Genomic DNA, 15366 nt, shown 5'->3' on the forward strand with positions numbered 1-15366 from the left:
CCTCCACCACTGCTATCATAATGTACTTTCATTTATTATGACAAATCAAAACATCTTGCAATCAAGGAGTTTCAATTATGAACTCAAGCAAAGTTTAAGAAAAGATAGTTAATTTATTTATCAATTATTATGGATATTAATTTCCTTATGAAATAAAAATTGGATTAAATGATTTTAGTAAAACCATGTCATCAGCTTACATTCATTTACTCACTCACTTTTATTGTGTTTTTTTTAAGAATCCAATCACAAATATTAATGCTAAAAATTATTGAATTAACAAACCAATGCATAATAGAACCGGTCTTCAAAAGTTATTTGAAAATATGTTTAAGCTATCCACATGAAGCTGGGTTTGGGCCAATGGGTCTGGACTTTGTTGGGATCCACAGAGTCCAAGGTGAGTGTGGGGGCGATGGGGTGCGGGGACGCCAGGGACAACCGTGCAGCCAGGAGCCCCATCCGAACACAACAGTCTGTGTCTCGCCGCTGGAGAATCCCAGCCATTAAAGCACCTGCCAGACTGCAGACAAAGCGGAGACGAGTGTCTTTTTGTGTGAATGTTGTTGAGTCACTAGTAAGAGAAAGTGTGACAGGAAGTTTTGAATATAAACAACTATAAGGAAGAGAAAGGAGGTCAAGTGAAATTTGAGCACCTATCTCCTGCTCCAGACACATTCATTGTCTCCTCTGCTGTCACAGTCAGTGCTGGGTAGTGGACAGCACAAAGCTGCCTCCTCTGCAAACACAGATGCAGAAAACATCTTCACTTTCACTGCTATAATCTTCATCATCATTTTCAGTTTAAATATAAGTTGTCCTTACCCTCTTCTGTTTTCTTGGCTGCAGGTTGACCGAGCCTGCATCATGCTCTCCGCACAGCAGCACTCCACTAGCCCCCAGAGTCACCACCAGGCAGTGGATGTGCTCCAGTAGAGGGCGTGAGAGATCCACAGCGACACTCAGCAGCTCCTCCAGAGAGCTCGGTAGCACTGCCACCCCACAAGTCAAAACCACATACTCAATAACTGTCACATTATTTGCATTTTTCACAATAACCCTAACTACAATAATGTAACCTGGGAATATGCGTTTGAGAGTAAAATACAGTTGAACCACAAAATGCTTATTCTTGAATACAGTTTACCTTCAGGTGTTGGGATACCCAGTGTTTCGTTCATGGTGAACAACTCTGCAAGGTTTGGAGATGAATAGGACAGAGACTTCCAGGCGTCTGACAGGAATGGCTTACGAGCCTTTTTTGAATCCGTTGGCTCGTACCAGACTGTGAAACACATTGGTTGTATTGTGTCAGAATCAATGAAAGCTTTCGACCCCGATGGTCCATAGTGACTATCTCTCCATGCTCACCATTTATGTTGTGTTTTTTTGCAATAGAGCAAACATAGTTGATGGTGGAGACAGGAATGTTTCCATCAAGACAAACCAGAGTGGCTGATGAAAGCTGCTTCTCAAACTGTGCCACCTACAAAAAGATATTCAAAGATGGAATAAATAAATTAAGCAAGGACATTTATTTCTCTAGCACCTTTCAAAACAAGTGGTGCAACAAGAATGTCCGGGAATGGAAGGTGCAACTGGAAAATATTTGGTATTTTTACTTAAAAAAAGACTTGTGTAGTGTTGGAGCTGAAACACTAAAAGATGATCCCCATTTGTCTTGAGCCTGAAGTTTGATAACTGGGGTTGAACGATAAAGGCATTACGTCATACATGACATATGCTTGTGCACAAACATTATTTGCAATGGCTGCATGGCAGCTCTTGTCGTTTGAATTTAGTCCAGTACATGCATGTGTCATTATCTGTTCATTCCAGCGGAGGAATGGTGGATGTCGCCACTAATGTGAAAGTTAAATTGTAATGCTCATTTAAAAGCTACAACAGAATAAATGCCAAGCATAAATGGTATCAAGATTTCAGTTTGATGTGAAAAAAACTTTCAGGACTATGTCTTTAGCCAGTGAATATGGTTCTGAAAATGGTATTGAAACACAAATCCTGGCCTAGCCTTGCTTAAATTGAATAACTTTGTCAGTAATTCTTACATATTGCTCTGTGATCTGCTGATGAATGTCCATGTCTCCCAGTCCAAGACTCAGTTCTCCACTCTCAGTAATAACAGCACAGTAAGTTGCTGTGCTTTGCTCTTCTAGCCTGGCCACACCACTTGTGTTCTTACAGAAATAAGAAAAAAAGTCAAGAATGTAACATTTATATATTTGAGTACAGGAGATTATAACCTTGCTTATGTAAGAAACTGTTTATGTTCACATACCATATGCTTACAATAGTTCAACACTGCTTCACTGTGTGAATCAGCTCCAGTAGCTGAGATGAACAGGAGGTTACTGCCTAACCGACTCAGAGAGTCTGAGATGAAAGCACAGAAGAAGGTTGTGTGAGGCAATCAGATTTGAAGTACTGACAACGTGTGCATGTACATAATCAGATAAAAACACACCAGCAATGTTCCGTCCTACACCGCCAAATGACTGACAGACACTTCCTGGGTTGGTCTGTCCAAACTGAAAGACACAACAAGTTTGTTCTCAGAAGTAACCTACATAATATGTCCTTACATGGCCTGCAATGTGAATAAATTATACTTACCTGAAGTGTTTTTGTCTTCCCTTTAGCGATGAAATCAACATTTATTCCTCCGATGACAACCTGTGAAAGAACAGCCTTATGGGTACTGTATTGTCCCAATGTTTGACTAAACAAGGCCATCATAAGTGTTTATACTCACAATATCAGAGTGTTTTCCATGATGATGAGTCTTTTCTTTTAACTTTCTTTCAGTTATCTGTTTTGACAGTGCGCAGGCTATCTGACTGCCAACTTTAGCATTGTTATGAATGAGAGCAATGTCTGAGAACATAACTAGTTAAGGAGATGTAGTCCCTGTAACATTGTCTGGCCTAGGAGAAAACAACTTGATCAGTCTTCTCTGTGCCCTTTACTTTCCAAAGAATTTGATGTGATCATGTTCTCTGCTTGAGTTCTCAATGATTCAGATTTTCAGAAGGATACTGGCCTGAAGGGACTTTCCTTCAGTCAGCTCATTGACCTTTTCAAGAATGAATGGCGTCACGTCTCTTCCTGTTATACCTTTATCTCTGAGTAAATGAAAAAAAGAACAAAAAGTGACAATTTTTCCAGCTGAGATAAACAGTGCATTTGATTTGCTTCGTCATGACAAAAATGAGATCCAGACAACAAAACTCCTCTGACAGACGTTCCGTACCTTGCCTCTTTTACTGCGGCCTGTATGGCTTCCTCTATCTGCTGACCGGTTGCTGCGTGCTCCTCTGCGATGGGGACCGCTAACACTACACCGCTTTGGAGACCCAGTGACAGAATGCTTGCTAAATGATGCAAAAACATTCACAATTAAAACAGGTTTGAATAGATAACAAGTGTTGGTAGATATTGAATCTTGACCTCTGTCTGTTAAGGGTCAAGAATATAAAATGCTGATATACCAATGAGTTTTGCAGCTTCCTCAGGATTGCAGACTTGGTATGGAGATGTGAATCCACTTTGTGGAGAGAAGAAAGCTGGGAAATTATTTGACTCTCCATAAGTGGCTACGCAGACACCCTGCGTCTCCTAATAAAAGATACAAAAACAGAAATAAATAAGTCCACATTGAGTGCCCTTCTAACACAGCTCCGCCCAACATCTGTCTGCTTCCTTTATTCTGCACAATTTCCACCCCAACTTGCCCTTTGTGATGTAAAGCTTGTCTTATTGTATGCCTCTTCTAACACCCCTATCTACTGTTTGTTACCATAAAACCCATTAAACTTAAGTCACTACAAGCCAACATGACACAAAATATTGCAAATACACATTTGGCTGACTTAAGTACACACTCAAATGGAAAACATAGTATCATTTTACAGTGACGACATTATCCCAATTTTCTTACAAGGAACTCCAGGGTCCGACCAATGTCCAGAATAGACTTAACACCAGCAGAGACCACTGCAATGGGAGTCCGGCCAAGTTCTGTCAGATCTGCACTGATGTCCAGACCTGGAGGAATGATGATGATACAAGTAAGTCTTCACACCATAACACTAACTTATTCTTCTTACTGTAACCTACCATGTGTAAAGTATTTATTACTTACTGTTCTATAGACTTACTGTTCTCTCCGTCTCTGTGAACGCCTCCAATGCCCCCTGTGACAAACACAGGGATGCCTGCTCGGTGTGCTGCTATCATAGTGGCCGACACGGTTGTTCCCCCAGAGAGCCCCTGAGAAAATAACATAACAAAACAACACCATAAGTGACAGACTTAAGTAATCAAAGTGGATGTCACTGGGTCGACCTTCATGTTCGGATTATTCTGAGATGAGCGGGTTTCAGAAAGGAGTTTATTGCCACAGTAGAATTTGCCTTGGAGATTGGTGCTTACATCCAAATACACAAATCTGACTCACTTTGCTGATGACGTAGGGCAGATCACGACGGGACACCTTCAGGGAGTTCTTGCAGCGGGCGAGGTGGTCGAGCAACTCTGAGGAAAGACCAACATGGACTTCACCGTCGATCACCCCGACTGTAGCTGGGGTGGCTCCTTCAGCTCTCACTATTGCCTCCACCTCCTTTGCTGTGCTTTATTAAAACATCAATGGCATTCATTATCAAGGATTAAAATAACTTTTAGCTGATGGCAATCAGAGTTTACTGACACTTAAAACAGGGTACCTCAGGTTGTGTGGATAGGGCATTCCGTGTGTGATAATAGTACTCTCAAGTGCAACCACTGGTTTGTTTTCTGCCAGTGCCTGAGATACAGATGGATGCACTCTGAAGAGGCTGTCTAAGAGAAGAAGTGCCATTCACATCAATCATCATTATTATCAATCGGTTATGAAGTGTGTATGTCCTTTATTACACTTTTGGATGTATTTACCATTCTTGCACAATCTGCTCTGATAAGTTGTGATCCCTCTTTTCAGAATGCATGCAGAGGCTCTCTTTAACATCCTCATTCTGTTCAGATTTTGAGCAAAACCCTGAAAACATGAAGTTTTTAAATCAGAATGTGAAAAATGGTGTGGGCTCATGCTTTTCTCCCAATTCTCAAGTTTCTTTGACTTTTGCAGACTGTTGTTCTTAAGGCCACGGTCTCGCCTCCAAGGTTCCCCCTCCTTCTCAAGCAAGCACTTGTAGTCATCTGCATTGATATTAGGACTTGGGATGTCATTTTCTTCAGTTTTTCATATTTAAAGAATAGTTTGGGAGACTGTGTTAGTCTAAAAGGATTAAGAGTGGGACTGGGCATCAAGAGAATAAAAATGTACTTTCTGATTAGTTGATAATTATGGAGGAAAAAAACAAACCCCCTTACAAGTCTTCTTTTCAACATACATTCAAAAGTTACAGTCCCACTTTCAATTACAAAAAAACATCTCCATATGTCTAGTGGATTGATTTTATTGCTAAATTTACTACCTGTACACTTCTTGATTTGAAGTATAAACTTTATTTGTAAAACATATATACACATATACAGTATACATGGTGTGTCTAACTTAAATTAAATATAGAATAATCTCTTAAAAAAGAACTGCTGAAGTAACCCAAAATGTCAAACCAATAAACATTACCTCAGCTTCTTTAACGACAAAACAAATAGGCTCCCCAGTTGCCTCACACCCTGCAGTGTGTTCTCTGTCACTCCAAGTCCAACTCAGCCATTGTAAGGATTTTCTTTGCTCCAGTTAGTTGGGACTGGTTGGGACAAGTTCCCACCCCCATCCCCCTCTTTGGGGCCACTCTCAGAAACCGAAAACCAAATTCCAGAGCCGGGGTCAGTATTGTTATCTTTCTTTCCTACCATGCCACATTAATGCCTGCTTCCTTGCCTGAAAAGTGAAGCCAATGTGGAAGTGCGTTAAACCTGCATTATTTCCAGCAGTGGCCGACTCCGATGGCTTCAAAATGGCAGTCTAAGAACCAATGGGTGACGTCACCGATGCTATGTCCATTCTTTCTACACAGTCTATGATTTCTGCACTTAAGATTGTTAGCTGAAGTTACTACATTGTCAGTAACTTACAAACAGACCAAAAAAAGTCAATACTTTACAACTGATTTTGTTTGCCAGAATTGCAAATTTAACACTGTATTTAATCTAAAATCTCATCAATGACACTGAGAGGATCAGAGACACGTCAACAAACAATTCAAACCACAATGAAAATATCTAAAAAGCTTCATCAGTCTAAAGGAGTTAACAACAAATTTTTATTTCTGCTCACATACTCTGTCTTTGATGCAGGAGGGAGACTCTCTGATACAATTGTTAATTAAAAAATCAAGTCCAAAGCACATTACATTCAATTTGCTCACTATCATACAAAACAGTGTCCCACAAACATGGTTAACTGCTTACCTTCTCCAGTGCAACAAAATGCTAGATATCTTGCCCAGAAAGCTGAACTTTGACCAAGTTTGTTTACACAGACCAAAAGCATCAACCACAGATCCCTGTAACTACTCTGCATTTGGCTGAGAGAAAGCAAACGATATTTAACATTAATGCAATATGCAAAAATACTGTAGAACTGATATGAAGACAAGCAGATACATGTTAAATAAATGAAATAATATAGAAAACAACTGTGATACATTTACACAAAATCACCACATATTCTTTTTTATTCACATCTGGTAACAGGTTGGTGAAAAGTTACACAGATTCATACAATTCTTCTACAGTCATTGTTCACATATCTGCTCATTACTTGCTCCAATATGAGTTCAATATCTGTTTGTATCCACTGGTTATTTTTCTCAGCAGATGTCTGTTCCTCCTACGATTGGAGAACATGAGCTGAATAACTCATGGACTACTTTTGATAGTTTCATCAAAGTGTTGGGAGGATCTCCATTGATGTCTCAAAAAAGGCAATCATATCAATCTGGCTGCATGTTCTCAGCCACGTAAAGTCATGTTTTGTTTGCATTGAAATCACTTTTTGTGTCTTTACAATAACTGGTGATTTGGGTTGAGTCGGCTACAGAATATGTAACGAGGTTCGTGGTTATTTCTGCATTGTAACAGATTTCAGCTGAGGTCTTTGAGCTTTCTACAAATTCATTTTCAAACCACTGTGGATTCTCCAGCTGGTGTGCATGAAAAGCCTCTATGGCATCCCGCAAGGCTCCACCTGAGGGACAACGATGATACTCGTCCTCTGAAAGCCCCTCAATATGATTTACTTTGCCGGGCTCATGTTTGTCAGTGTCCAAGATTCTGAAAAAGAGCTCCTCAAACTGTTTCATCAGCTTGTATCTTACTGTAATGTTGAAAGGTAAAGGAACATCCTCTTCAGAACAAACGTCACCAAAGTAAGCCACTATGTACTTTTCAAATGATGCGGATTGGATAAAATGGGGGATCATGAGGCTGAGGGCTGGACTGAGCATGTCACCTACAGGTGAACGGGCATCCTCTCTCAGAAAAATCTGTTTGTCACCACACATGGCTCTCCATTTGGCTTGCACTCCTCGTGAGCAGAGAATAAGTATCTTATCTATTTGTTCTCTGTGCCAGTCCAACCACTGGATGCTTCCCAACACTCCTAGTCTTGTGGAGTCAAACAGATCCAGGACCACTTCAGTACCACATTTGGTCACCAGGAAGGCACACAGCTTCATGACAATGTGTTTGTATAAAGGGTGATCCAGGGAGTAGATGACAAGGACTTTTTTTCTCTCTTGCACTTGAAAACCTTGTGGTTGTTGTTTGGCAGCAGATGATGCTGTGTTCACAGGATCTGCGAGGAAAGAGTAAAGTCTATTGATTGATGATCAATTCAAGCTGGGTTTTATTCAATACTGTGCATTTACAAGAAGGCAAACCTTTCTGAGAGGCACACCGCAGTAAACAAGCAAGGCAACCACCGATGAAAAGCAGCCCGACAGTTGCTTTTATAATGAAGGTCCGTGGTGGATAATCTAAAAAAACACAAATAAACATATATTTACCTACCTATCTACAAAACCAAAAGAAATCCAAGTAATATTAGGCCAGTGATTCCCAATCTGGGCATCAGGACACAAGATAAATCTGAAGGGTTTGCAAAATGTTTAAAGGGATAGAAAAGAACAAAAATATAACCTTTCAGTATTTTCTCTATTCTTTGCGTCTTTGTAAACTATGGAATATTTTTTTTACATCTTTGGGTCTCAAATAAGTCAATCTGAGAAGTTTAGAGGTAAAAACTGAAAGGCTTCTGACACCTTCAACAAGGGACTGCAAGTGAGTCCTGCTTTATTTTAAGGGGTCACAAGCCACAAAGGATTGGGAACCGCTGATTTAAGCTCTGCACCATATAAGTGTTAAAAATACATCATACTGTATTTATATCATAAATTGTACTTACCTGAGCATAAATCAATTGTCTTATTTTGGGGCTTACAGTCATTCTTGCATCGATTAAAGAACGGCTGAATCTTAAAGACAAGCAGAGTAAGGTGAGCTGATGTTAAATCTCTGCACGTAAGATTACTTTATCAACTGTCAGGGATGGGACAACAGATATAAAAATTGAACTCACCATTAAAAGTATTTTACATTGTGAGAGCTGCGACCAACCAAACTCAAATGTCACATTTAATGATGATCTGTTTTCCTATGGAGAAAGGTATGACAATGTTATTTGTGCACACGCTTCAATATTTAATGCTAAACAAGCTGTAAGTGTAATTACCTTTGAGACATTAGTTGAGTAATAGAAACCATGACTCTGGATGGAGACTTGGTATCTCTCAGAATATGGTACTGCCTCAAAACCCACAACAACGGAAAAGCTTTTACGTTCCTTATTAAGAGACACAGCAGTGGTCATGCTTGGATCCCATGTACTTTCTGAAATAACAAAACATGCAGAGCACAATGCTTAGATGGTCCTGGAGCACTTAGAGTGGCCAATTAAAAACCCTGAGATGTTAATATTGTAATATTTATCATTATTTTCCAGACATATTTGGGCCTTGCACCCTGGCCATGACAGGAAAATATTATGATTAGAACATTTTAAATATAGTTTTGCATTGGATATATTGGATTTACAAGAAGTAACAAATCATTCAGTGAATTGTGCTGATCATTATGAACTAGGGCTGGGCAATGATATATATGTCATTTCAAACCTCAAAATATATTTATCAGAACAAATGATAAACAAGTTTTCTGACAATTCATTAAATACTTTACATAAAACAATTAAATTGTAAAGTCTATTTGTGTATACACCATGTTAGCAAAACAGCAGCTCTATGGTTTGCTTAAGCTTTGCTCCCATGTGCATTGAGCAAGGATCAGAACAAAAAGCGCCGCCCAAATGACGTAAATTAGGCCGTAACAGCTTGGCCACTAGTTTTTCTACATTGCAATAGAAATGATGTAGAAAAAAAATAAAAAAATAGACATTTTGATATCGTTATTTTGCCCAGCCCCACTCTGACGAGACACATGAAGAAGCTCTTCAGAGGCAACAACATGTTTTTCTCCTATTTGACAAAGTGTTATAAATGTGAAAGAAAAATTATAGTTTTGGGAAGCGCCATTCTCACAATATGTATTACACAGATTACTTTTTGGGATGGTATACAGTATGTTGTTACTAATTTCCTGATACAAGAGCACAAATCTTTCCACACTCTTTATTTTAACTGTGATACCTGAGACATCTGTCAGAAGCCCACATTGTAGTTACACACCAACACAAAATCATAGTACCAGTCAGTTGTTTGTATCCACTAGAGGGCCAACCTGTGAGGCACTCTCAAGACAACTGATTTTTACAGAGAACCATATAATTGAAGCCCTAGTCAGTCCTCTAAAAAGCTGTTATAGATACACTTCTAGATTAAGAGACATTGGTGCAATTGCCTGTACATGCTATAAGTGAAAATGGAATTATTTTGTATGTCAGAATGTCTTTTTTATACTGTGTGATGTGTAATATGGACCTCTGTCTGCAAAAAAGCTTGAGAAATTGTACCCTCTAACCTTGTTTGTAAAGCAAACATAAATAATTTATAATAAATGCCTCTCTGCTTTTTCATGCAGATTTCAGGGATATGGAGGTAACTTACCTGGGATGGTGATTGGCTTTTTAATTCTGTAGTCCCCAATCTTAGGTTCTGGCAGATTTATAACAGACACCAGATATGTATGCCCAGGCTCCACCATGACACGGTCAATGGAAAATGTCCACTGATAAAGAAAAACAAGTCTGTAACGTATTTACTGCTTGTCCAGTTATCTCGTTGTATAAATAAACAAGTGGGTCACAATCTTACCCTTTTATAATTTGGATTCTGCTGTTGCTTGAGTTTGTAAGAATACTGCACACACAAACTTTGATTTGTACTTTCATCCAGAATATTTATTTTTGTCCCATTAAGTGCTACTACACTTGACGCTGTGAATAGAAGAGAAAGTATATTTGATATAAATGCTATCTCTAATGTCTGAATTTCTATTCACCTTTGATTAAAGACTAGTTAGTTTACAACTTGCAGTTGATGCATTTTAAAACATGAGCTACAATAAACAATACTACACTTTTAAAATACATACTTTTAGCATGACTTACCATCAGATCTTATTTTCCACGTCACATTCATAACAGAAACAGGCCCTTGTTTGTCCATCCAGACTCCCACATGCTCACCAACCCATTCTGGGCCGACAGGAGCATCAATTCTAGGTACGACCATGCGCTTCTCTGAGCAGTTGTCTGACATTTAGGGAATGACAATAATATTATAATGTTGTAATTATATTCAACTTATGTGTAGGGGCATATAAATCAAATTCAAAAATGTATTTTCTTTCACAAATCATTTCACCATGCTTAGATTAACACCACATCTATTTTTAATCTATGATAGATGTCTAATTGTATATATATAAGTTTTAGTTATAATGGTATAATTATAATGGAAATACTTTAACTATTTGCACAAACTATTGCCTCCCTCAACCTATTGGTTGATCTCTTTTCTATATATGAGTAGGCCATATGAACTTTAGTGTACTGATTTGACAGATAAGATACTTACTAATTTTGCAGTTGGCAAGACCCTGGAAAAATACAAGATAAGTTTGACTTGATGAATCTAGGACTGCAAATTTCCCTCAGTTTTCTTTCATAGGATTGCTTGTATTTATTTTTCATAGATTGAATCCTAACCTCTTGGTTGCAGTCCGGACGCATGTCCAGAATCCGAAGAGTAGATGACACTCTGAGTCCAGCAGGCAAACTAAAACAAAAAAAAGGAATGTGGATCATTCTGGTGTAGCTACACAACACAGGTGGAAAAGATTTAAAACCTATCAAGTAAACAAGAACAATAATCAACTCCATTTAGAAAGATGGTTGAATGGTTTGCTTGAACAAACACAGAGAAGGCTCTTTGTGATATAAACTCAACCAATGGGATTTGTTTCACGTTTATCAGACACTGTCATCTAAATACGTAGGAAGGATGCTCTGACCAAATGTAGTTTGCAGTTTCCTTTCCCCTGCAGAACATTGCATGGGCTGAAAATATTGCTTTCTTACTGACATTTTGAACAGAGAGTTCTACACCCTAGAGGGCAGCAGTGACCACATTTACAAGATGTAGGCCCACATTCACAAAGTTAAAATTGCACTTTGGTGGCTGGAAACAGATTTATAACTAACTAAAAAAAACGGCTACCCGGCCAGACTTGAACCTGGGAAGTTTACATGATTACAAGATGAGTGTATTAAATAGAGCCCTGCCAATTTTTTTTTTTTGGCTCATTGCAGACGTGTCGGTATTTATCGGTATCTGCATATTTAATGTCCAATATTCAGCAATACAAAAACTTTCTTACAGAACATTTAATACAGAAAACAAGGCTTTTGGATGATTTACAAATGGTGTCAAAGTTTGTCCAGCAGAGAGCAATTGACTGAACATTCAGTACTAGTGTTCTTTAGTTTACATGTTTTAGTTTTTTCCCCTCATTATTCATTTCCAGAATTGGTGGCAACCTTATACATTGTACATTGTCATACTTTGCCAACTAATACACATTTAAATGATAAAGTTATTTGTTTCAGAAAGCAGCCTTCTGCAAGAAGAATCAGCTCAGTTTGTACCAGATCTCATTAATATTCAACGAGCTTCACTGTGCGCTTTAGGAATCTCAGCTGGAAGTGAGTTCCATGCAACCATACCTCGATACAATATTGTACATTACATTTATTGTGTTTGGGATCTAGGAACTGTGAAAAGACCTCTGACGGCATGTCTAGTGGGGTGTGTTAGAGCTAAATGTGAGTTGACTATGCAAACAATTAACAATTAATGTTTTTTTAACAAAAGCCAGGAATGATGCTGATAGTCTCTCCTCAACCTTAAACCAGGAGAGATTGACATGCAAACTAGTGCATATAAACACAATTATGTTATCCATGCTAGTGGCTCTAGAGAATACCTGCAAAACGAAGGACATCATCCTTCTCTGTAATTTGTGTTTAGTGCTAATAAACAAATGCTTTTAGCATGTGCAACACAGTAAGCTAAGATAGTGAACATGATAAACATTATACTACATTGCTAACATTGTGTATGTAGGCAGCTGAATAGTATTGATGTCATCTATGGCACACAATATACTTGCTAAATGTATGTACACACCAGTCAACCAAGAATACACAAAAGAAGGTTGTACAGAAAAAAGATGTACAACAGCAAAATAACCAGGAACAGTTGTGCAAGATGTGCAAAAAAAGAAGATATGTTACAAATGTATCAACCTCAAGGGTCAGCCAATCTCCTCTCTGTCTGGCCACACAATTTTATCAACATTACGCCTGATATCCTCCTCACCTGTCAGTGCTACCTGTCTGTTGTGAGGAAGTTGTATTGTTTCCCATGTAGCCTAAACATGTTAAGCCTAAAATGGTGAAAACTTAAAAATATTTTATCAGATGTGCCTTTTGTTTAGACGGCAACACTTTTTTTGGGGCTTAAAAACACAAAAAGTGAAACCATCCTCCAGATTGGAAATCTTAAAAACGCTCCACTGTCGCGTTTCCATCTAAAGGGTAAAAATGCAAATGGATTAAGACAGCTGTGTGGAGAGAGATGAGAAAAAGGTGTTCAGGTAGGCCTGGTCTGATATTAGGGAGTAGGCTACAGAAATTATAGGCTCCTGTTATTTAAAAGATTTTCAATGTATTGGCTCAATATTGAAATGATTTCAACAATGTGGATAAGGTTGTTATAGTTCAATGACCATATGTTGGCTATGTATTTGAGCCAGAGTAGGCTACAACGTTATGGATGAAGAGAAAGAGAGAGACAGCGGGAGGAGAAGAGAGGAGAGTCTGCTTCACCTTCCTCTACCAGCTGAAGGACTGCGAGGCAATGGGTTATTGATGGTACTCCCGTGGGGGCTGTCCTGTGGCTTATTGCTGTTGACTGTGTCTGTCATCATCAGACAAACATTCAACTCCCCCTCCTCGTCTGTCCAGAAAAAATTGTCAGCTTTTGTTGTTCGCTTTGCCATGTTTTGGTTTTCTCTAATAGGTAGAGAAGTGGAAGGAATGTTGCACACAGGCATGCAGACTTTGTGGTGTTGTGTTGCATTGCTTCACACTCCCACCTAGCCACCTGGAATGCACACTAAATCAAATTTGACACACTTTTGCTTCATCATATGTAACTAATATATATGTGACAGGTTATTGGGATTGTTGGGTGCTCTATTTTGCATGTAAGGATTTACACAATAAACGTGGATAGCAGCATTTCAGAATATGATTCAAAAGCAAATGAATGCAAACTATTTTGATCTGCAGGGCATACTTAATGCATTTTGTGCCAAAGCAATGACAAATCACTATAGTCATGTGTGCAACTGACCTAATATATAAATAGTCATATAGTTTGAAAAGTGTAATAGTCTTTCCAGGATTGTGCCAAAGCTATTGAGAAAACATATTGCATGTATTGCGTTCCTGTCAAAGTACAGCCTCACATACATGACTGTCACCTTCAAGTGGTAGAGAATAAAACTGTTTCATTAAAAGACTTTAAAATTCAAGTTTAACTTAATAAAATGTCAACAAGTTGTCAACTTTTAAAAATCTGACTTTAAAAGGCATCTTTCAAACAATTGGTCTTTGGTGTTAGCCTCAGCCAGTACACCCCATGACACATCATCAAAAGCTTACACACTCAGAGCGCCTGATATCTGCAGAGAGGATAAGTCAGCTGCCAATTAGGTGAGGGATGTGTGAGGTGTGCCCTTCACATCACATGAGATAAATGGGTTACGGGTTGAGGGCAAATCAAATAGGGTTGCACTGTGACTGCAGCAATTGTCAGGTGGACAGGGAGTCTATTTTAGCGAGCCATTCACATGAGACTATGAATACATAACTCTTTCACTAATAATCATGAAGTGCTTTTTCTTTTCCTGACTCAACAGTCGCTGCCCTCTCTGAGTTCCTCTCACCTTTAAGGTAAGTTTCAAATTAAAGATTCAACGTATGATATTTATAACAAGACACTAAAAGTCAATCACATTTATTCTAGACATTGAAAGGGGCTCTTTAACCTGACACTGCAAGATTAACTTCTTACGTCTTGCTGTTACAGCAGTCCAGCTTTAAGGTAAGTAATAATAAAGACCACATATGAGCATGCCCTGACACATTTACTGTGGCTGGTATTTATGTGAGGAAATGTCTGCTATGCCGCTACTTTTGTCAAGGTCTTAAAGTAACTTTCCGAACATGGCTTTCCAGCATTGACTTCTACGACACCTCAAGCTTCATGATGATCTCTTGATCTTCAAAGTGAAGAAATGTAACCTGAAGCTTGAACCGCTTCCCAATGTCTTAGTCGTTGGTAACAGTACACTTGACCCATCGTTATGGCCGAAAAGCTAGTGTGATAAGTGATGATGGCTTGCTCGCATAAAATGGAAACCAGCTGGGTCGAGGGGCAACACTGCCGACTTCTTGGAATGGTCTGCTGCTTGGCTTGTTTACCTTGACTTTCGCACCCTGTCAGGCTGGCTTATTCTATATTGGATTTATTACTGTGTTGTGGCAGGGGCATATATTTATTAATATTAATGCAGTTGTTTAATAAATGAAAAACACAAAGTATGATGCTACAAAGAGAAGGAAAGTGAGAAGACAGGGAAGGACATATGATAAAAAGGATAATATCTAGGAAAACAGAAAACAAGCACTGTTGTGGATCCTAAAGGATTCAGATTAAAAACTGTTTTTTTATGTCTTAGCTTCCAAACATT

The 15366-nt window shown here is 38.7% G+C and overlaps 3 protein-coding genes and 1 long non-coding RNA gene across 6 annotated transcripts in view; 1 reads left to right on the forward strand and 3 right to left on the reverse strand.

Annotated features, from left to right (window-relative positions):
• On the reverse strand, positions 1 to 6473 carry zgc:136858 (uncharacterized protein LOC678543 homolog). Of its 2 annotated transcripts, none has more exons than XM_034879698.1 (19): positions 6439 to 6473; positions 4954 to 5056; positions 4746 to 4860; positions 4478 to 4652; positions 4179 to 4290; positions 3959 to 4065; positions 3510 to 3636; positions 3272 to 3392; positions 3058 to 3143; positions 2774 to 2895; positions 2635 to 2694; positions 2486 to 2549; positions 2300 to 2394; positions 2070 to 2198; positions 1372 to 1486; positions 1148 to 1285; positions 826 to 992; positions 657 to 739; positions 1 to 523 (listed from the first exon to the last, which is right to left on the reverse strand). In XM_034879698.1, exons 2-19 carry the CDS (start codon positions 5030 to 5032, stop codon positions 331 to 333), a joined length of 2088 nt encoding a protein of 695 aa, XP_034735589.1. In that variant the 5' UTR covers positions 5033 to 5056; positions 6439 to 6473; the 3' UTR covers positions 1 to 330. The 2 variants fall into 2 exon arrangements, with proteins under 2 accessions (XP_034735589.1, XP_034735588.1); XM_034879697.1 differs by lacking the exon at positions 6439 to 6473 and adding an exon at positions 5651 to 5882.
• LOC117949454 (interleukin-17 receptor A) overlaps positions 6124 to 15366 on the reverse strand; it is a 22796-nt gene continuing 13553 nt past the window's right edge. Inside the window, exons 2-7 of the mRNA XM_034879757.1 lie at positions 9023 to 9043; positions 8762 to 8920; positions 8609 to 8683; positions 8435 to 8504; positions 7911 to 8006; positions 6124 to 7825 (exon numbers count right to left, since the gene is read on the reverse strand). Of these exons, the coding sequence (XP_034735648.1) occupies positions 6996 to 7825; positions 7911 to 8006; positions 8435 to 8504; positions 8609 to 8683; positions 8762 to 8899 (1209 nt within the window). The 5' untranslated portion in view covers positions 8900 to 8920; positions 9023 to 9043 and the 3' untranslated portion in view covers positions 6124 to 6995. The remainder of the gene's footprint in view (positions 7826 to 7910; positions 8007 to 8434; positions 8505 to 8608; positions 8684 to 8761; positions 8921 to 9022; positions 9044 to 15366) is intronic.
• LOC117949472 lies at positions 10657 to 11613 on the reverse strand. Its single transcript, XR_004657691.1, has 3 exons — positions 11255 to 11613; positions 11124 to 11145; positions 10657 to 10798 (listed from the first exon to the last, which is right to left on the reverse strand). It is a non-coding gene; the product is annotated as an uncharacterized LOC117949472 (long non-coding RNA).
• The window catches only part of LOC117949462 (troponin I, slow skeletal muscle-like), a 3052-nt gene continuing 2043 nt past the window's right edge, over positions 14358 to 15366 (forward strand). The window contains exon 1 of one of the 2 annotated variants that reach the window (XM_034879771.1): positions 14358 to 14566. The gene's annotated coding sequence lies outside the window, so the exon portion shown is untranslated. Of the gene's footprint in view, positions 14567 to 14703; positions 14718 to 15366 lie in introns of those variants that run through there. The other variant, XM_034879772.1, reaches the window with a different exon arrangement.

This window comes from Etheostoma cragini, chromosome 8, assembly GCF_013103735.1.
Source record: "Etheostoma cragini isolate CJK2018 chromosome 8, CSU_Ecrag_1.0, whole genome shotgun sequence".
Classification (NCBI taxonomy): Eukaryota; Metazoa; Chordata; class Actinopteri; order Perciformes; family Percidae; genus Etheostoma; species Etheostoma cragini.